The sequence below is a fragment of the Euprymna scolopes genome, chromosome 7, assembly GCF_053919585.1.
Source record: "Euprymna scolopes isolate OS-2025 chromosome 7, ASM5391958v1, whole genome shotgun sequence".
In the NCBI taxonomy this organism is placed as follows: domain Eukaryota; kingdom Metazoa; phylum Mollusca; class Cephalopoda; order Sepiida; family Sepiolidae; genus Euprymna; species Euprymna scolopes.
Window position 1 is genome coordinate 154,805,876 of NC_136488.1, and position 24,027 is coordinate 154,829,902.

General features: G+C 31.3%; 1 protein-coding gene across 2 annotated transcripts in view; it reads left to right on the forward strand.

Annotated features, from left to right (window-relative positions):
- Positions 1-24,027, forward strand: part of LOC145280075 (dyslexia-associated protein KIAA0319-like protein) — a 572,614-nt gene that overhangs the window by 466,689 nt on the left and 81,898 nt on the right. For both annotated transcript variants that reach the window (XM_080131771.1, XM_080131772.1), the window contains exon 5: positions 2,031-2,138. In XM_080131771.1, coding sequence (XP_079987897.1) covers positions 2,031-2,138 — 108 coding nt within the window. The remainder of the gene's footprint in view (positions 1-2,030; positions 2,139-24,027) is intronic.

Here is a 24,027-nt window from a genome sequence, read left to right on the forward strand (position 1 = left end):
GAATACGTAAGTTCAGTCACGATAACAATGAAATGTGCAATCCCCTCTGATCGGTTCGGGCAGAATAAAAAATACAAAGCACTACTTTTGGAACGTCCCTCGTATCTAAATTTACACACAATGCTTCCAGTCTTTTTTTTCCGTGTTACATACATAAAACTAAGTGTAACTAAATACAGCCTACATTCGGACGTGTGCGTAGGAGCGAATTCTGCGCATACAAATAACACATGAATATATCTAACCTTTATATAAATGTTTTTTGCTAATAAATTTATATAAATGTTTTTTTTTGTTAATAACTTTATATAAATGTTTTTTTTGCTAATAACTTTATATAAATGTTTTTTTTGCTAATAACTTTGTATAAATGTTTTTTTTTTTTTTTTTTTTTTTTGCCAATAACTTTTTAATAACGAGTTTGGTAGAAAGATTCCCGAGTTTGACGAGATATACCTAGACAAAGTCGGAGGTTACATTGACCGTAACTTCGTGAAAATCACACTCAAGATGAGAACAATGGTCCGAAGAATCCAAATACGAATAATCAATCCTTATCTCAAAAATTCAGAAACATTAAAAATCTTCTTTTTTTTTCTTTTTTTTTTTTTTGTATATTTAAACAAAATAAACTTTTTTTTCTTTTTTTATATATATCTTGATGACAGATTTATTTGCGTTATTTTTAATGTCGTCTGTCATTTTTCTACATTATTAAAAAAAAAAAAAGTTTCGTCAGAAAACTTTTTCATGAATTAATCATATTCTAATCTTCAATATTCTATTATCTTTAGAAATTTGAATAACAAAGATTTTATTATAAGCTTTTTTGTTTTTTGTTTAAATATTTTTATAGTTACTTTTTTCGGTGAAAGTGCACTAGGGGACCACCCGAAGACTTACCTTTAAGAAGTTGATTACGGGGACGTTGAAAATAAGAAAATGGCTTTCGGAATAAATCCCCTAACTTCCCCATATTAAGAACGGCTTTCGAGGTTGGACAACCAGTGCACATTGACCTTTTTTTTTTTTTTCAAAATATATTGTCAAATTTCTTTTAAACGAATAAACAAATTTCGTCGCATTTTTTTTATATACAAACCATAACTTGCACCTTGTTTCTGGGAAGTATCAAGTGTAAATAAAATAAAAAATTTAAATCGACATTTTTTTATGTTTTTTTTTTTTTTTTAAATGTTATTTTCTCACCTTCGTTTTCTATTGTAATAAAATGTTTTGTCTGAAGTTGATTAGTACGAATGAATTGACTTTGTTTTTGTTTCGTTGTTTTTTGTAAATTCTCATACCCAACAAGGGTTCGATTCACACCTGTTGCTCATGGTCTAATAGTGTTTCACGTATGCGTAATAGTGCTACCTGCTTGCCTGACACACCTGAGCAAAGCAAGTGGCATCGTCTCCTCTGCTTAGATCACCGGCTGATGGAGATCAGTCTATCGTCTGCCACAACTGATGGTGCCGGCTTTGGTGATGCGAAGAATTCGACTCTGATTATTATAGACATCATTGTTAGATGAGGGTTGCACTCTGACCAGAGATGTTTACTATATCATCAGCTGTTGAATTTCCTGTTTGCCATATGAAGCCTTATTGATCTTCGCACACCTTATCTATCAGAAATATCAACTACTGGTGCTACTAATATATTTTTTTTTCACACTGTATCAAAGAAGAATATCTTAAATTTTATTTTATCAATAAATAGATAGATCCAAAGATAAAAAAAAAAAAGATGGAAATCAATAGCAACCATAGCACCAACCCATCTACAAAACTGATAGTGTTTATCCTGACCAGGGGTTAAATATACACTACACCTTATGTGGAGTTTACGAGGCATTACCATTAAAGATGCTGCTGCGCTGGGGGCTGTAAAAAACTTTTTCAGTTTGCTGCATCCGAGATCCGGCCATTTTTCGGATACTTTTTGTTTTCTGCTTTTCTTCTCCTTCTTCAACCCTCTCTTGGCCCAGACCAGCCCTCATTATGGCGATCTTGATTTCTTTGCAGCACCGGCCATACAGCAACTGACCGTATCAGCAGGAAAGAACCAAATTCTACAGTCGCCGCAAAAAGAAGTTAAACTCTCCGCATATGTAGTTCCGGCTGCAGAAGCAGGTAATTAAAACTTTTTTCTTTCTTTCTTACGTTTCCCTTTCGTTTTGGGCACATATTAAAAAAATTACTGAAAAAGTTTAAGTTCAATTAATATTAAGTCTGCCTTTTTTTGCATTTTTATTTTTCTCAAGTTGTTTTTATTCTCTTTTGGTCAATTGTATTAAAAATATTTCCTACGGATTTTCCAAGGACTTTTTTTTTTAATTACTTATTAAAGATTGCTCTTAGACTTCAGAACTTAGATAATTTTTTTTTTTTTACTTTTTTTTTTTAAATAAAGTTGTTTTTTTTTGTTTTTGTTTTTTACTTTATATACAAAGTTGCCTTTTATTTAAGTTTTGAGTTTTAATGTATTGCTATTTTTTTACAAAAAACAATTATTTTTGTTAAATATGTGGGAATTAAAAATTTTTCAATAAACAGTTTTGAAACCATGTTAAGATGCAAATATTTATGTTAAAAATTTTTTTTCTTTTAAAATTAAATTTTTTTAAAGATTGAATTATTATTATTTCGGATAGTATAATATCAATCACTGGAGAATGAACGCAATCCTGTTTTGTTTGTTCGTTTTAGGAGGTTTGTTTTACAATACACATTGGTGGTGAAAAAAAACAAAAAACAAATATATAACAAATGTTATCAAAGGCGAGATAAGTTACTCTTCTACTTAGCTGGATAAGTGTTTAGTGGTTTTACTTACATTAAAACGTTTATTTGGTTCGAAAAACAAATAGTGTCGACCGTTACGTGAGAACAATAAAAAATAGCCGCAAATTGTCACCTAAATATTTGAAGTTTCGATAATGACTTAAAAATAAAACAAAATACTGTTAGAAACCCACCAAATAAATGTTACCGTGACATTTATTCTGTGTGTTTCTACAATTTTGTTTAGTTTTTATTTTTAAGTCATTATATTATGATGTTTAGGTGTTAACCGATTTTTTTATTTTTTTGCATAAGTAAAATGTCGTGTTTTATCACAGCTATGCAAATTCCTATTAGACGGCATAACTTATCGAAAGATGCTTTTTTTATGCTTAAAATTTAAAATTAAAAAATGGTGCTTGCTAAGATAGATCAATTTTTAAAATGTAGTTTTAAGTCAAAACAACACTTAATTGTTGAATGTGTCGAAAATAGTAATATATCCGAAGATTACGAAATTCATCGAGTGAATAACTGTTCTTGTGCTTTTAGTAAAAAAAAAAAGTATCGATTAAAACAAAACGTCAGCCATTACATTGGTAAAAAGGGATGTGTCCCTCTGTATTCGCAATCTTCAAGGTTTTTACATCTAGAGAAAATGCAATTTCCCTATCAATTTTCCGTAAAAATTACTTTTAACTTTAAGTAATTTTCTACTTAATGATGAATTTTCATAATTTTTGAATACATTACTATTTTCGACATGACTAGTAAGTGCTGTTTTTGCTTAAAATAACATTTTAAAAGATCGATCTATCGACTCTATCTTAACAAGCCCCCCCAAAATTATTAGAACATTCTTTTTTTTTTTACTTTATAAGTACTGTATCTTCTACCTATGAGATAATTAACAAATGTTTTGGTAAATTTTTACATTAGGTCCATCCATCTCCACAATTCTTAACATGGTGGTTATTCCGGAAGCCGTTCTTAATGAGGGAGGTTGGCTATGTTTCTTTCGAAAGCCATTCTTAACATTTTTAAAGAAAATTGTGGAGGTAGACCTATTTGTTTATCGCACGCGCATACAAACATGGCCGCCAATAAATTACAGTGCATAATATAGGTCTTTATATCTCTATAAGTACTTTCCCCTGCAAAATTTAAATGAGATTTCCTTATTTAATATAGTCGAAAACCTTTAAAAGTCGTCATTTTAAAGGAAATTGTGGAGGTGGACCTAATGTAAAAAATACCGTATTGAAATTAGTTTGACTACTATTCTCTTCTTGAATGTTATTTTTACAACGTTTCAGCCGATGTAACCTCCAACATTCTTCAGGTGTATCTTGTCGAACTATTGAAGCTGCGCGAGATTTTGAAGCCCTTTATTTAATCCAAAGACGAGGATAGCACATTCTTGTTCAGTAAGTCATGACCGGGTAGAAGTCTCAAGAAATTCTCAATTGTATTCTTAGTATCGTCTGTACTGAGAATTGAACCTTCAACCTCGAGAAGAGTGTCACGCAGAACTGAATTTTACCTAGTACTTCATCTGTTACGCCACGGGACCTTAAGTGAAATGTTAATTAATTTTTAGAAGTTGTGCTCCTCCACTTCCAAATATATGAAAAAAATTGATATTTTTTTAATGAATTATTGAAATAGTTACTTTTAATTATAGCAAAGAAATTTTGGAAATTAACCAATTATGAAAGTGTCAGTCTTGAAAAGTCACGTGCATCTTATAAAGAAATTCATTTAAATGATTAAAAAAAAAAAGTGGGTGTACATAAAGAATTTTGCCACCACACCATCTCTATTTTTTTTTTTTTTTTTTCCAGTGGATTATTATCGAATGGGCACTAGTCTACCAGATTATCAAAAAAAAAAAAAAAAAAAAAATGGAAAAAAGTCAATATTTAAATATTTGGAGGGGTACTCAGTTTCTCATCCATGTTAGAACCACTCAATGTTAGGCCAAATGTTGCGAATTTAGCCTTTTTTAAAACTAGTTTAGCCTTTTTTAATTTTTTTTTTTTTTTTAATTTTTGAAAAGGCTAAATTGCTTTTAAAACGGCTAAATTTGAGAAATTTGGCTTAGAAACGTTAAATATTGACTTTTCATTTATTTTATTTTTATTTTTGATAATCTGCTAGATTTAATGTCCATTCAATAATGATCTGCTAAAAAATTAAAAAAATAAAATTAAAATAAAAAAAAAATAGAGAGGGGGCAAGATTCTTCAGGTCCGCTAAAAAGTGTGACGGGAAAAATGTCTTAATAACTTTTTCATTTCGTTCAAATTTTGTATCTTACATTTTTTTATGCAGAAGATTTTCTACAAAAAGTTGAAAATTACATTCTTTTCAATAGAACCACATCTTTTAAGCAAATTGATTGTGTTTTTGCAAAAGTTAATTCCAGAATTAGTTGGTAACTTTGTGCATAAATAAATGGATCGTCCGTTAAGTAAATCATGAAGGCTCTCTTTTCATTGACTATTACAATGAGATGTATGGGGAGATAACTACTATTTTCCTTGGATTACTCCACTTACCCTTGATCCCTATCTAGTGTTTAACAAAGAGACATGAAGGACTTCTTTTTTTTTTTTTTTTGTTACGACTTTACTGAAGATTGTTTCCTAGTCCATTAGCAAACGATCTAACCATTATGCCAAATAGTCGCTTCCACAGGTTTGGAATTCAATTATTGGTTAATAATAAAAATTGCAGTAATTCTATAAATTCTAAATGTTAAATACTTTTTTTGCGTATTTTTCTCTGCAATCTTTTTAAATGAATCAAATTTAAATTATCTACATTATTTGCACTACTGTTTATCTTGCATGTTTAGGTGAGATGAGAACAATAGTCCGAAAAATACTAATTATTAATCTTCATCTAAAAAATTCCGCAACATATCAGATTATGTAAACAACTTTTAGAATTGATTGGGATGTAGAATCTAATATTTATGATTTGTTTAGTTTGTCTCTTTTTTTTATATACAGCATATCGACCCCTTTTTATTTGTATTATTTAATACCAAAGCAAAATATTTTTTTGTAATGAATGATTAATTGAAAATAAACTTTTTTGATGCACAATGGTGAAAAATGAGGGTTTTATGCCTTTCTCAACTGTATCAGTGTGTGAGTGAGTGTCGTTGATCTAACTGAATTTGAACTCGGTTTGCTGGTTCCATTGTTGGCATTCATAACAATTATATCAATTGCACATACCTTCAGTTTGAAAATAATTCTGATTGGAAAAATAAAGGGGGAAACCAATGCCAACAATAGAATCTTCGGATTTATACGATGATCATCATTCTATTAAAAAAGATAATCTAATTGTGTGTTTGTTTTTTGTTTGTTTTTTTGTTTTTTTTTAATATTTTTTGCCAATAAATTTCCAGTGCTAAAAATAAGAGAAATATGTTTCATATTTACTAATTCTAATCATTATTCTGAAGGTCTTATTTAATCTCCTCCTCATAGTAAAGTAGTTAAATTTAAGGATTGTAACTTATTTTTATAATTGAGATCATTTATTCCTTTTATTAGTTTAATCACTTTTCTTTGTCTTCCAGTTTTAATATTTTGTATTTGAATTACAATATTGTTATAGGGAAAGCTGTTTCAGCATTTAATTTAATCTTTATACATATATAAGTGACCCCTGCCTGTGTGAGAAACAGTCTCTATCAAACTCCTTTCTCTGTTTTTGATCTACAGACTTGAAACTTGATGTATAGGGGATTTAGACCTGCAGAACAAGTCCTGTTTGGTTATTAGTCGGTAAAAATAGCTGCTAACGGGTCAAAATTGAAAAAAATTGGAACTTGGATGACATAGGTCGACTAAACCTGTTATTTCTATGCATGTGCAACTATACATTTATAGATTTAAGAAAATTTTAAGTTTTTATATGTGCATGGGCATGGCTCAGATGGTAATGAATAAGAGTGGAGAGCTTTGTTTTGGTTTCGATTCTGTCTGATGACACCCAAGTCATTTTTTTTTTTTTTTTTTAAACTTTTGAAATCACTACTATATATTGGGTACAATACAATAATCAATAGAGTATTGGCTCTATAATTATAAATACGAAATCTGCATGAAGTAAAATATATTTAAGCACGTTTTATCACTGAGCAAAGCCGGGCAGCCTGCTAGTCTTAGATAAAATGTTATTTCAGTTATGCTTGAATATCTATGTTATTGTTCACATAATTTGTGTGTGTGTGTGTGTGTGTGTGTGTGTGGGTATATATGTATGATGTCAAAATCTAGGCATGTATGTAATGCTATCTTACAATGACTGGTTAGATTCCAAATGGTCCCAAAAGACCATATTCCAAGGGATTAATGCAACATGGCTGATCCTTACTATTATTGGCATAAATTATTTTAAAAGAAATTCTGTTGGGAAATTATAAATTGTTTATTTTGATTTACCAACTTATTTATGACCTATTTTGCATTTGAAAATATATATGATTAGTTTTTTTTGGAAAAAGAAATCCAGCAGAGGAATATCCGAAATATAAGAGCGTATCTATATTTTGTAACAACTTTCTGTACACAAAATACATATATATATGTTGTATATACGGTACAAAATACAATGACACACCGGGTCTCGGCAGATCACCGAAGTCTGGCCAGTACCAGATGGGTGACCATTTGGGAAGGCTAAGTGCTGTACGTACCACGCTGTGTCATACAAAATTCCAGGTTGGTATCTGGAGGTGCATTAATTCACTGGGAGAGATGCACCCTCAGTCTTGTTAAGACATGCATTTAGGAGAAGGAAACTGATGTAAAAACCTGCGGTGTACTGTATACTCTGTCCTGTGGCAATCATCTGCACCGACAAAGGTTCGCAGTAATACAGTAATGTGGTTGGTTCTACACAAAGCCTTCACCACTATAAACAAATCATCTGTGTGGATTTCTGAGCAACTTAGTTGTTGTGGTGGAAGCTCATATGTCGAAACGAATGGGAGAGTCCATCATATATTGTATGTGTGTGTGTGTGTGTATACATGTATGTATTTTTTTATTGATAAGGACAAATTTACATGGTTGTGACACTGGACATATTAATGTTTCGGACAGATGGTTGGTTAAAACCACAAGTCTTCATCAAGTGATTTAAAAAAAAAAAATTTTTTCTTCCACAGAAGAAAACCAGTTCTCAAAGAAATTTTTAAAAAAATTTTCTAAGTTGCCTGACGAAGACTTGTGGTTTTTAACCAACCATCTGTCCGAAACATTAGCATGTCCAGTGTCGTGACCATGTAAATTTGTCTGTCAGTAAAAATATATCTTACTCTCTTATTGAGCACACTTAATAACCTCGTAAAAATTCATGAGTTTTCTCTCTTGAATATATATATATATATATATATATATATATATACACGCATAGAGAAATAAAAAAAGGAACAAACCAAGTTATGTGTTCATCAATGTTTCGTTTTATTTTGAGATATCCTCTGGATGAATTAAATTAAGAAAACAAAACACCAGTTTGAACGCATATTTGAAAATATGTTTTTGATGTAATGAAAATGTATGACCTTGTTCCATTTCAGAAACGAAAACGTTTTGAAAATTCCAAAAAAGGAGGGGGGGCATAACGTTGTGAAAGAGAGTAAGATTTTTTATGTATACATTTACACACACACACACACACACACACACACACACACACACACACACACACACACACACACATATATATATAATTTTGTTTCTATATCGGATCTTAGGGAAGTAGCCATCTTTGTTATTGTTACTTTTTTCAGAATCGGTATGTATGCAAATTTAATAATGTTTAGAAATTCTATTACCTATTTTTTAACGCAAATAGGTCACAATTGTGTTTGTAAAGCAAACCAATTATTGTTACTCAATGTTATTTTCAGACGAGGATTGATTATTCATATTTGCATTCTTATTTTGAGTATTTTTTTTCAAAAAAACGTTTTGGTTGATGTAACCATAAACCTTCTTCAGGTGTATCTTATCAAACTCTGTCCAGAATTTCAAATGGGACCTTTTATTTCTATCACGGGGGGTAAAATGCTCTTGTTCCATTAGCCATTACCGGGTAGAAGTTCTAAGTAATTTTCAATTTTGGAGTGGAACTTGCACTGAAGTTTGAACCTTTAACTCCCGGAAGAATGTAACTTAAAACTAAAGTTTACCAAGTACTTTATCCACTATGTCAAGGGTCCTTTGTAAGTTGTACTCTTTTGGAGGTTGATGGTTCAATCTTCAGTGCAGACGACACTTAAAATACAATTGTGAATTACTTAAGACTTCTACCGAGTCGTGTTTGACGGAATGAGAGCATGCTACTCTTGTGGATTAAATAAAGGGTTCTGTTTAAAATTCCATCCAGATTCCAGAGTTTCACAGAAAGATTCAAGAGTTCAGCAAGATATATCCTAAGAAGGTTGGAGGTTACATCGACTGAAATGTTGTGAAAATAACACTATATTTATATGAGAACAGTAGTTGGATGAATCAAAATATTTTCTTTAAAATAATTCGTATGATTAATAGTAATAATTACCTCAACTTGGTTGCATGTAACTATACTGCAAAGCAATCACTAAATCGGACAGGAAATAATTGATTAAGATGTGCTGATAAAAATTATGAAGGGTTGCTTTTAACATTTTTCGAAAAACGTCACCAGCCCAATTAAATCTCTTTAAAATAGTAACATTCAACTTAAACTTATATTCATTAAAATCAGATTATTTTCTGAGTTTCCTTTTTGGTGGGAAGGTCAATAAAAAATTATCACATTGACTTGTTGACATAAAATAGACTCTTAGAATCATTCATTGTTTGATCTATTTTATAAAGAAGTAATTTTATGTGTTTAACTAAAAGGCAGAAACAATATAAACTTACAGACGTAGCATCAAATTTTGTGACCGTAAGCTTTTGTTTTGGTTTATATCGATTTCTGAGTTTGTACTGGCTTACTACTTTCACATAGATGTGTTATGGGGGGAGGAACGATTTTTATTGGTTTAAAATATTTTGATTTCACACGTCTGTTAAAACTTCTTTGATTTGAGGAATGAGGAGAAAAGCAAATTCCAGGAAGCAGAGAAAGAGCGTAACAATTAAAACCATTTGCTTATCAGAACTCACTTTACAATTAAGTCACCACAAGGGGGAAAAAAATATATATATATTTATTTCATTGGGGCCAAAGTAGTACAGGGCAAAGATTTATAAGAGAGAAATAACTTTTTTTCATTCTTATTGGTAGCTATTTCAAAAATAACACCTGAAACTAGGTCAAAGCAGTTAGTTTTTTATGTATTTGTTTTTGTTTTTTTTTCTTTTCAATTATACTAGCAAGGGGAACCCGGCGTTGCCCGGGTGTTTGTAGGTGTGTGTGAAAAAACCCCGAAATATGAAAAAAAAAAAAAAAAAACAGGTGCCCATGAAAAAAAAAACGAAGCCTTGACGACGCGCAGTTGGAAAATAGTAAAGTGTGAAAAAAAAAACAGGTGCGCGTTTTTGATTGACGTGACGGCGATAGCTATTCAGCAGTTAGCATTTTGTGCGGGGGGGGGCAGTTTTTAATGAGGTCAATAAATCGGTTTGTTTGTTTTTAAAAACCCGCTCCCTGTTTATTAGGGGGAGCGTAATGAAAGCTACCGTCTGATATGACGAAGTCCACATTGACCAAACGTTACTTAGCTCTCTAGAGACCACTGGCTTTCGGCCAGTGATTAGAGTCGAGTTTCGCTTTTTTAACGCGTGCCGATGCGGGGGGGGGGGTGTCAAATAATTAACGTTTGAAAGTCAATAAAATTAAATAGACAGGCGAGCTCCGTGATTAACTGAGATATTACAATTTATAGATGATATAAAAAGTTTTAAGAAGTTGTGAACCGAGCGAGCGCTTCTCTGAAAGAAGCCTTTTGTGGACATCGAGGAAAAGCGTACATACATACATACATACATACATACATTTTCGCTTTTATATATATAGATAGATTCAGTTTATAATGTAAACAAAACTTCGAAAACTATTTATATATATATATATATATATATATATATATATGTATATATAAATTTTATCGTAATTTTTGGATATGTTCATTACTGTGACATGACAATTAAGTTGATGCCATTGGTTTTACTTGAAATTCAATATTTTGATTTTTTAATTTCGCTGTTATAATGAACCCCCACCCCCCAAATGTGAAAAACTATTTCACGTCTGTTTTACTTGATGCTAGATTAAGGATCGATTATAAGGTTATATAAATATTAAAGTTTGAAGTTCATGTTGATTCACCGTGTTTTTTATGAATCATTAATCAGTCTTTTCTACTGAAAAAGATTCTCTTCATTCATTTTTTTCTTTTTCAAATATTTTGCTAATCCATAATCTCTAAAAAAAAAAAAAAAAAAATCTAATACAAACCAGGCGTAATATATAAACTGTCGATTCTAAGTTTATGTCTTAGATTATGAAAATCCTCATTTAAATAGACAAAATGAGCAATAGAGCTGATGGAATGATTGACAGATGCAGAGTTAAAATATAACCTCAGAGAATAAACGGAAGTTAAGAAACCAGTGTCACATCTGGGAAAGGGTATTGTAACCTTTGTTCCTGAAAACTTCTTAGGTGAATGGTAACGAAAAATGGTCGCTGATTTTGGTCCCAATGCAAGTGGTGGACAAATTAATGTTGAATTCTATCTATTAGCCTCTCTTTCTTTTAATTCGGTGAACATTTTTTTTTTTATTATTATTATTATTATTATTATTATTATTATCATTATTATTATATGTCTCTCTTGGATATCTGTAATTGTATTAGTACTATCTTCCTTATGCTAATAAAGCCTTCATTTTAAAGAAGCTGTATGTATTCTGTAAATTAATTGAAGACTATGATGATGACAGCAGAATATATGAGATTATACACACTTCAGACAACATTGATACACAACACATACATTTGTTCTTATTACACCTATCGTCAAGATTATGAAAATGTTCATGTGTGTTTGGTTTGCATAAAACTCAGAAACTACCAAAGATACATTTACAAACCTTACATATTAGTAGTCACTATGATCCTAACCAGGTTATATTTAAAAAAATAAATAAATAACATTCATTGATTTAATCGTGGTTACTAAGGACTGTATTAGTGAAAGGAGGGGAGATAAACAGATTTTCTTTCATTATATCTGCTAGTTGTTTCTGATAGTTGTTCGAAAAACAATGCTGAAACTAGGTTAGTCAGCTGCTGATGACTATCTTTTTCTTTTGTTCTTTTGTGCATTATTTTTTTTCTTTCTATGATTTTAAGCCAGTAGCAAATGTTTGTGCATGAATTAGATAAAGATAATTGGAATGACGTGCGTTTAAAAAGTAACTAGAAAGTGATTAGTTTAGTCATTTTACACACTCTGGATTTTAATTCTACTTTTTTTTTTTATCATTCATGTCAGAGGGTAACGCCAGGTAATCTTGCTAGTCTATTCTATAAAGAAAGGCCGTATTCATCAGTGACTAGTTCTATTTCTGAATTTATATACAATGTTGAACCATGAAAAACACTCGAGGGTATAGACTAAAAACAACTTCCAAATTACATTTTTTCATTTACGTTTTTGATTTCAGTTGTTTTTATATATTCAACTTTAATTTTTCTTTTTTTGATTCAACTTGTTTAGTTTACATTTTTATATGCTAAATTTTAGATTACAGCTTATTTAGATTCGTGTGGCGTGTATGGTTGTAAGTAGTTCGTTTCTGTTTGCCTCATTAGTGTGTGCACGTGTGAGATGAAAGATGCTGGTATGCGGGTCGTTGAGTCCTTTTCTTTTGCAACAGAGAAGATTGGGTTGAAGAACATACGTTCTGGTGTTGTTCCGGTGAAGTCTGGTGAGAACTGATTTCATTGACTTGTTCTTATAGGAATCTCTAAGTTCGCACTGGCTTACTATTTTCACATATGTGTTACTTTTTTATGCACAAGATGAAAAATGCTGGTTTCTGAGTCATTGTGTTCTTTTTTTTTTTTTTTTTTTTTTTGGTTACTTGCCTCCATCAGCTAAAAGAGCACAAGGATGTGGTGTTAAGATTTGACCCCACTTCGAGAAGAGCCGGTGTAGATACTTCTGCCTGTCTAGTTAGCCAAAATGGGTGTTTGTTAGGTATTTTAATCATTTTAATAATTGATTCATTTGATTTTTTTTTCTTACTGTTATTTCACTCCAAACAAGGCACAGCGATATTTGAATATAAGAGGTTATTTTATACAGCATAATCACGTTGACACACCAGTTTTCCTCAGATCGCCAAAGTTAAGCAACGTTGAGCCTGGCTAGTACCAGATGGGTGACCATTTGGGAATTCTAGGTGCTGTTTGTACTCTGTTTATCTTGGTATTGTTTCCAATCATCCTGAACCTCCACTGGTATTTAACAACGCTGACTCTGGAGAGGTGTGGTTTGAGATTGCACAACTCTTGCCACAAAAATTTCATGCACAGGCACTCTGACAGTGGGTATCCATAGTCTGCCAAGACTGAAGGAAGTTACTATTGGATCCCAAATATACAGGGGCACTATGTAAGGAGTTGAGCAACGAAATCTGTTTACTTTACACTTGAACTTCTGCATGTCAGTACAGTCAGGGAAGCAAGAATCCAAGAAGGAATTCTAAAGTCTAGCAGTTTGTGGGAAGAAAGTACTAGAGTAGGCTTTCTGGCATCTAAGGATTTCTATTGAGTAGGGGGTGGAATTTGCTGGTTGCCAGGTTGATCGGGGTTATTTACATTGAGTAAGCACAAGTGCTTGGAGTTCATTGAAGCACATTCCATTGAAATACTTGTAAAACAGGCAAATTTTTGGCAATGAGACAGCTTTGGTTGATATTGTGAAACCTATTATGTCGGATATTCTTTTTTGGACCTTGTCTAAGAGTGAAAGACTAATGGCAGATGCACCAGCCTAAATGTGGCAGCAATACTCCATATATGGGCAAATGATGGCTTTGTAGAGATATAGGATACTTTTAGGTGTGATTTATTTTCTAGCATGGGAGAGAGAGCCTACCTTCTTTGCAGCAGCCTTACAATGTCTTCAACATATTTGTTCCAATTCATGTTTCCTTTGAATGTTTGAACCAAGAACTTTTAGGTCCTGTATTATTAGTTCTGGTAATCAGTGGTCGAAAAAGTTTCTTGTAATTGTTAAAGGAAAGAAGCTTAGTCTTGGCAGCATTCAATTTTACCATCTATTTACACCCCCATTCCACTACAAACTGAAGGTTTTCCTCTAAGGTTTTAGCCATTGTCTTAGATGTGCTCGTTTGTTTTCCTCTCGTGCCTGTTATAGAGCATAGTGTCATCAGCAAATATATACATCTCTGAGACAATTTTATCAGAGGTCATTTATGAATACCAGGAATAATAATGGGTCAAAGTTCAACCCCTGTAGCACTCTGCATTTATATCACATTGTTTTGATGTACAACCATCAATGAAACCCTGGATCTTCTCTAAGAAGAATTTAATTTTATTAAGTACTAGCAGGGGTACCCGGCATTGCCCGGGTGTTTGGAGGTGTGTGTGGTGTTACATAAAAAAGAAACCGGGGGGGGGGGGTCGAACCCGAAACCCTGAGGCAAAGTTTGAAAATAAAATTGGCCAGCCAGAACGAGTTAGTGAAAAATGTTTGAATTTATTTAAGAACCAAATTGACAGGTGCGCGCATCAGTAAATGAGGTCAATGACCAGGTTTGTTTGTTATAAGTGAAGTAAAAAAAAAGAAAACATAAAAACGAACGTTAAAACTTAAGTGGGGTGAGGGTAATGAAAACATTGAAAAAGAAAAACTAACGTAAGGCAAACGAACGATGTTAAATATAAAATTTTAAAAATCGGTGGGTACCCGGGTGTTTCGGGGTGTGTGGTCGGGGGTGGATAAGTGAAGTAAAAAAAAAAACAGAAAAACGAACGTTACGTGAAAAATGGCTTAAATAACACTGGTTCAATATTTAAATTTAAAAAATCGAAAAAAAAAAAAGACATCTCACACCACGGTTCGAACCCAAAACGTTCAGATAACGAACCAACGCGCTAACCAACTGAGCTAACGCAACGTACATGAAATTTAGTCAGTTTTTCAACTATTTAAAGTAAATCAGGTCATGAGGTCATCTGACGCATGCGTAGAACCTGTCGTTGTCGAGAGGACCGTTTTTGTTGACCTCGCCCCACTCCTGTCGAAAATTGTCGATTTTGGGGTGAAAAAATGAACGTTTTTGGCTAATTTTTCGATATTTTTCGAGCGAAGGATGGAGCTTCAATATGATACCAAGTTTGAATTTTTGTTCTGTCTGTCGAAAGTTTTTAGCAGACACACAAACATACACACACACATACATACATACATTTTCGCTTTTATATATATAGATAGATTTGCCCAGTAATATCGTATTATTTAATTTTTATGAGAAGACCTTCATATCAAACCCTGTCAAAAGCCTTAGATATATCTAGAGCTACTGCCTTTGCAATCCTTGCCTTACAATAAGGATATATGCAGCAGAATGAGCTTGCCTAAATTCATAGTCGGTCAGAAAGAAGTTTAGTATTTATGAGGTGGTGGATTAGTTCTTGATTAAGAACTCAAAGATTTTGACGAAAAAAGGAAAGATTTTGACGAAAAAAGGAAAGATTTTGACGATAATTGAATGTGCCTGTTCTTTCATTTGAATTCTGGAAAACGGATACCACAAAAGCAATTTTCCAGCAGTAAGGAAAACAAGATTCTATAAGGCAACCATTGGAGAGAGTAGGATTTGCTATAAAACTTCTGTGTGGGAACATGTGCTTCAGTTGCTTTTAACCATTCAGTAGCCTCAATTGCACTGTTCTGCAGGAAGAGAAAAATACTACTCCACGGGAATCTCTGATGTGATTCCTGATGACTTCCAAATTAGCCATCTTGAAGTATCTTGTCATTTTGAGCAATTTTTAGCTCTTCAACTTATGGTCGAGGGTTTAGGTTGATGTCTACCGATATCACAACATGATTAGCATTACTGAGTGCACTATGGCCATTTGTTATATAATCTTCAGGAACTGTTACCAGAAATAAATCAAGAAGTGAGGCTTACTGATCCTGATGATCTGGGAGACTAGTTGGGAACATGACAATCTCTGTTAGGGAATGGTATATAGAAAAGCTATATGTAATGCTACCAGCTGTGTCTGTAATTAGAGAAACCAAGCCAGTTAAAGTAGTGGACATTAGAATCATCAAATACTCATCAAATACATGTATTTGATCGCTAGTATCTAGGGAGAGTATTGCATCTATCCTATAAAAGATGTGGTTAATAGGGATACAGTTCTGGGTCAAGGGAGAATGGTAGAGAAGCTATGAGTAACTAATACTGTGTTGCAAGTTTAGTCAAAAGCATATGAAGGCCTGGTCATTTGATTCTAGTTTAGATTCTCTGGTACAGGAGAAGGCGGTTTCAAATATAGACTCCAAGTCTGTGCATGTGTCTTTCTGTATCCTTATGGCAAAGTGGGAGACACATTAAAGTGGTTACAGACAATAGAAGAGTGTAGTTTAGTTTCACTTAGTGCTAAGATATCCGGGGAGTTTATTGGTATAGCCTACCTACTCCTAAAACAGTTTGAGTTTGCAAACCGGTAATTTGAGTCACCAGCTCTAGGAAGATTGTTGACCAGGACTAAGGAAGTTTCCTTCTTCTGTTTTTATTTTATTTTTTATTTTTTTTGTGCCATGACATGAGTTCAGTAGCACAGTTTAAACATCAGAGTTTTCTTTCTCTTAAATGAATAACCTGGCAAGATCTATAAGTTCATTCAGTACAGAGAGGGGTTCTAAACCAGGTATTTCTTGCACCTCGGCATTGGTAGTTGAGATTAATTGAGTTAGTACTTGAAATAATAAGTATCTACAACAACGTTACATCTCTCTACAAAAATAATTAAAATTGAAGATAAGTTCCCTTCTCTCGTTATAAGGGGCAAAAAGAAGGGTAAGTGTAAAGCATGGGGTGTAAACATTCGATTTTTATTGTTCAATTTTTATGTTGAACGTATTTTAACATACGTATTTTAACATACGTATTTTAACATACGTATTTTAACATACGTATTTTAACATACACCATTTAGGTTCATTCGATTTTTGGATAATAGTTTTTTTTTATGAATAAAACTGAAAATGGTAACAGTTTAGTAGCATAAAATAAAAATGAATTCAATGTTTTTTTTTAATAAAAATTTTCGAATTTTCTATAAAATATTTATATAATTTGTATTATTTTAGACTGCTATTCTCATTTTTGACTGAAGATAAAAATAGATGGTTAGTAAATATAGAACAGTTAAGGTAGCAGAGTCAGTTCCCAGGAAAGGCCAAGGAAAACATCTGAGAAAGGGATAAAAATACAGTGAAGAGAAAGAGGGAGAAATAAAGACCTGGCCAGAGATAGGTTAGTTTAGAAGTCAATTTTTAATGCTGTCAGTAAGTATGAGACGTTAAACCATATATATATATATATATATATATACATATATATATATATATATATATAAACCAAGATGGCAGATTTTACCGTTATTGAATATTTTACCCTTCACCAGACTATCCATTCATGTGAAATCACCTTTTTCTTCACCATATACCCTCTCCTTCACTATTTGTAACCAAGTAAGATCTATGACTGACTTGTAGTTTCATCAAATACTTTTGCAAGCAAAATCCGATCCCGCATTTTGCTAAATCTTACCCTCAGATGAGAAGGAAAGTATTTCTTCGAAACTCCGCGGATTAAGGACTCTCCACTTATTTTGTGCTTCCTTTTTGAAATTAAATGTTTTTAACTCTTTTTCAAAGTGTTTTTTAACAATTTAATTAACTACTTGTTCTCATATATATGGCATAATCATATTTACACACTGGTTCCTATTAGATCACCAAAGTTGAGCGATATTGAACCTAGTCAGATGTTGTATGCACTCTGCTCATTTTGACGTTGTTTTCAATCAACTTGGACTTCTTTGCCACTAGAATCAGGAAGTGTTTATCCAGGAGAAGTGTGTTGGGGATTGCGCAACACTTACTTCATAATCACATGCATAGCTATCCTTACAGGAGGTATCCATTGTCTCTCGAGACTGAACAGATGCCATGAAACCAAATAGGACGACAAGGTGATACTGAAAACTATTCCTCATCAGATGAATTTTTTGCAGAGAAGTAAAAAATGGTAGAAAGCTTTGTTCTTTGAGAATAACTGTACTCATAGATTAAAAAATTACCCGATAAATGTTTATGAACTTTAGAATTTATGCAGAAGAGATCATAGGTAGTGTAATGAACAAATTTAAATTTAAGTTTCAAAATCTATTTATAGAAAAAAAAAATTGGTTAATAAATGGCTTAGTTAAAACACAAGACACAAAAGAAAAGTGAGATTAAAAAGGCTTCCAAGTAACACAAAGTAGCTGTTACTAGTTATTTACTAACTTGAACCCGGAAAATTTACTTGCTTACATTTATATAGTTCGCGTCTGATCGTATATGTCATAAGTACAGTCGGGGAAGTAGGGACCCAAAAGGGAATTCTAAAGTCTATCAGTTTTTAGAAGGCTTTCTGGCATCTAGGGATTTCTACAGAGTAGAGGGAGAGATTTTGCTGCTTATCAGGTTGATCGGGGTAATTTACATTGAGGGAACACAAGTGCTTAGTTCATTAGAGCACACTCCATTAAAATACTTGTAAAACATTTTACATTTATGTGGTTCGTTTCTGATCGTATGTCATAATATTTTCCTAAGTTTATCTCTGTGTATTGTTCGTGACTTGAGGCTACTTTTAAAAATACTCCAATGAGACAATGTCACAAGAATCGATACTTGTTATCTTTATTTCTGGTTCCGATATTATGTTATGAAACTGTGATGAGGAAATATCTATTACTTTGCTTCTCCCCGCCCCTCCCCGTGAAATACGGTCTCCTGTTATTACTTATTTCCCCTCCAGCAAGATTTTCCCACCTCTCTCAGGATTAGATCTAAATATATGTGGTTGAGTATAAAGTCTTATACTTTTCTGAATGAATGCTTGCGTAGGTGGCCTCATCTCCTCAAAAAAAAAAAAAAAAAATGGCACCATGATATATAAGTAGTAGCGTTCATGTGTGTCTGTGCGTACAACTCTCTTACAGCCCAAATTTGGCATCATGATGATGCACACCTAGGGATGGTGCACACCATTTTTCAAAACTCAAGGTCATAACCTATGTATACATACTCTTCTATATCCACACCAGTGAACCGATCATGATCAAATCTGACATCATGATGATCTACGACCCAGGGATGGTGCAGACTATTTTTCAAGGTCAAATGATAAGGTTGGGACTTTGCTAGTATATATATATATATATAATGTTGTTTTGATAAAAAAATTTTTTCAATTATATTGCATTCTTTGTATATGCCAATCCTTTTTGTTTAGAAGCTCAATGTATGTTAAATATAAGAACAGAGCATATATAAAAGACTAACAGTATAGTTACATTTCAAGATCCAAATATTTATCTTTCATGCAAAACAGCTTCTCTGTCATATAAAAATTTTGGTACATTTTTTATAGATCTGTTTCGTCATGCAAAAACAAATGGTTGTTATGTCAATAGTCTCTTTTCATGCATATATTCTTCATAAAAATTAGAAATTCTTTGCTTAAATAGAAAAAAAATCCATGACAATATAATGTTGCAAGAAGAAAAAAAAGTTCATAGAAGACTCACCATTTTTGTGTTTATTGCGGCAGCCATCTTTATTCATATTCTTTATATATATGTGTGTGTGTATGTGTGTGTGTAGCAGATTTGTAAATAAAAATACTTCTTTGGAGACAAGGACAAGTGACACAGGTAAGAAGGCATTTTTTTTTTTAATTTTTTGCTAAAATAAATAGATTAATCTGGAGCCAAAAGCTAGATCCAATATCCAGGACATTTTTTGTTCTTGTGTTTAAGGGAGGTGCTTTTTGATCAACACTGCTGGGGAGACATGATTTAATCTTTTGTTTTTAAATCCTTGAAACGGTGTTTCATGGTAAACAACTGATGAACCCTGAAATAACAGAACTATTGTGAATTCGAGAAAGTGAGTCAATTCAGTGATTGGTGGAGATGAGGTAACTTACTGACAGTGATTTTTCAACAAAGGACTAAAACTTTTTTTATATAGTTTTAAAGGTTAAAAGGCTTCCCAGACACACACACACACACGTCAACCAAATGCAATTAGTCTTTAACTGGTAAAAATAGCTGCTAAGGGATGAAAGTTTAAAAAAAACCATTGCAACTTGAGAGGCATAACTGAACTTGTATGCATGCGCAAATGTATATTTATATGTTTAAATGGGTCCATTTTTAACTATTTCTTATCCATCTAACTATATCTCAAACAGCAATGGTTACGGGGGAGGCGCTGTTTTTGGTTTTGATTCTAGTTGATAACACGCAACTCATGCATTTTTTTTTTTTTTTACTTTTTAAATCGCTACTATATATTGGGTATAATATGATAGAGAATTGGCTTTATAATCTGTATATATAAAAGGCAAAATGTGTGTGTGCATTTTTGTGTGTGTCCGGCAAAGGCTTTTATATGCTATCTAGATTATAATATCTATGATTTACGAAACGAGGTTGCATGTATCTTTAATTTGGGCGACTTTTACATGCTATTTTCACAATTTCCTTTTAAATCTCTGTGTGTTTGTTTGGCTTTTCTGTATATAAGCAAAACTGAATCCGTAAAAAAGGCAACTCCTTGGCACTTGTGCCGGAGGTCCAGAAAATCAATCAGCTTTGATCGATGCAGGGAAACCCCTTACATCAGAAATTGCTATTTATTTGGACACTCCCCTTTTTATGGGGAGCTGGTTTCCCCCAACATCCCAGGGAAAACTCGCATGATGTTTGACCTCATTAAATTCATGCACCAGTCACTTAACTTTCTAAGCGTTGAATTAGAACGCTTTTCAGTTTCTGTCCCGTCATGGCTGAGTGGTAAGATGTCAGGTTTTTTCACACTTTCTTTTCCTCCTTCGCCTCAAGGCTTCAGGTTCGAGCCTACCTACCTACCAAAACTTTTTTCTTTTACACCGACAAACACCCAAGCAACGCCGAGCACCCACGCTAGCATATATATATATAAGGCATGTATGTCCAAGAAAGGCTTTTTTCACTGGGCATCTCAACGAGGTTATATTTATTTAGAAGTTTTCTTATACTTTCTAGATTATAATAATTATTTAGAAGTTTTCTTATACTCCCTAGATTATAATAATTATTTAGAAGTTTTCTTATACTCCCTAGATTATAATAATTATTTAGAAGTTTTCTTATACTCCCTAGATTATAATAATTATTTAGAAGTTGTCTTATACTCCCTAGATTATAATAATTATTTAGAAGTTGTCTTATACTCCCTAGATTATAATAATTATTTAGAAGTTTTCTTATACTCCCTAGATTATAATAATTATTTAGAAGTTTTCTTATACTCCCTAGATCATAATAATTATTTAGAAGTTTTCTTATACTCCCTAGATCATAATAATTATTTAGAAGTTTTCTTATACTCCCTAGATCATAATAATTATTTAGAAGTTTTCTTATACTCCCTAGATTATAATAATTCTTTAGAAGTTTTCTTATACTCCCTAGATTATAATAATTATTTAGAAGTTTTCTTATACTCCCTAGATTATAATAATTATTTAGAAGTTTTCTTATACTCCCTAGATTATAATAATTATTTAGAAGTTTTCTTATACTCCCTAGATTATAATAATTATTTAGAAGTTTTCTTATACTCCCTAGATTATAATAATTATTTAGAAGTTTTCTTATACTCCCTAGATTATAATAATTATTTAGAAGTTGTCTTATACTCCCTAGATTATAATAATTATTTAGAAGTTGTCTTATACTCCCTAGATTATAATAATTATTTAGAAGTTTTCTTATACTCCCTAGATTATAATAATTATTTAGAAGTTTTCTTATACTCCCTAGATCATAATAATTATTTAGAAGTTTTCTTATACTCCCTAGATCATAATAATTATTTAGAAGTTTTCTTATACTCCCTAGATCATAATAATTATTTAGAAGTTTTCTTATACTCCCTAGATTATAATAATTCTTTAGAAGTTTTCTTATACTCCCTAGATTATAATAATTATTTAGAAGTTTTCTTATACTCCCTAGATTATAATAATTATTTAGAAGTTTTCTTATACTCCCTAGATTATAATAATTATTTAGAAGTTTTCTTATACTCCCTAGATTATAATAATTCTTTAGAAGTTTTCTTATACTCCCTAGATTATAATAATTATTTAGAAGTTTTCTTATACTCCCTAGATTATAATAATTATTTAGAAGTTTTCTTATACTCCCTAGATTATAATAATTATTTAGAAGTTTTCTTATACTCCCTAGATTATAATAATTATTTAGAAGTTTTCTTATACTCCCTAGATTATAATAATTATTTAGAAGTTTTCTTATACTCCCTAGATTATAATAATTATTTAGAAGTTGTCTTATACTCCCTAGATTATAATAATTATTTAGAAGTTGTCTTATACTCCCTAGATTATAATAATTATTTAGAAGTTTTCTTATACTCCCTAGATTATAATAATTATTTAGAAGTTTTCTTATACTCCCTAGATCATAATAATTATTTAGAAGTTTTCTTATACTCCCTAGATCATAATAATTATTTAGAAGTTTTCTTATACTCCCTAGATCATAATAATTATTTAGAAGTTTTCTTATACTCCCTAGATTATAATAATTCTTTAGAAGTTTTCTTATACTCCCTAGATTATAATAATTATTTAGAAGTTTTCTTATACTCCCTAGATTATAATAATTATTTAGAAGTTTTCTTATACTCCCTAGATTATAATAATTATTTAGAAGTTTTCTTATACTCCCTAGATTATAATAATTATTTAGAAGTTTTCTTATACTCCCTAGATTATAATAATTATTTAGAAGTTTTCTTATACTCCCTAGATTATAATAATTATTTAGAAGTTTTCTTATACTCCCTAGATTATAATAATTATTTAGAAGTTTTCTTATACTCCCTAGATTATAATAATTATTTAGAAGTTTTCTTATACTCCCTAGATTATAATAATTATTTAGAAGTTTTCTTATACTCCCTAGATTATAATAATTATTTGGAAGTTTTCTTATACTCCCTAGATTATAATAATTATTTAGAAGTTTTCTTATACTCCCTAGATTATAACAATTATTTAGAAGTTTTCTTATACTCCCTAGATTATAACAATTATTTAGAAGTTTTCTTATACTCCCTAGATTATAACAATTATTTAGAAGTTTTCTTATGCTCCCTAGATTATAATAATTATTTAGATGTTTTCTTATACTCCCTAGATTATAATAATTATTTAGAAGTTTTCTTATACTCCCTAGATTATAATAATTATTTAGATGTTTTCTTATACTCCCTAGATTATAATAATTTAGAAGTTTTCTTATACTCCCTAGATTATAATAATTATTTAGAAGTTTTCTTATACTCCCTAGATTATAATAATTATTTAGAAGTTTTCTTATACTCCCTAGATTATAATAATTATTTAGAAGTTTTCTTATACTCCCTAGATTATAATAATTATTTAGAAGTTTTCTTATACTCCCTAGATTATAATAATTATTTAGAAGTTTTCTTATACTCCCTAGATTATAATAATTATTTGGAAGTTTTCTTATACTCCCTAGATTATAATAATTATTTAGAAGTTTTCTTATACTCCCTAGATTATAATAATTATTTAGAAGTTTTCTTATACTCCCTAGATTATAATAATTATTTGGAAGTTTTCTTATACTCCCTAGATTATAATAATTTAGAGGTTTTCTTATACTCCCTAGATTATAATAATTATTTAGAAGTTTTCTTATACTCCCTAGATTATAATAATTATTTAGAAGTTTTCTTATACTCCCTAGATTATAATAATTATTTGGAAGTTTTCTTATACTCCCTAGATTATAATAATTATTTGGAAGTTTTCTTATACTCCCTAGATTATAATAA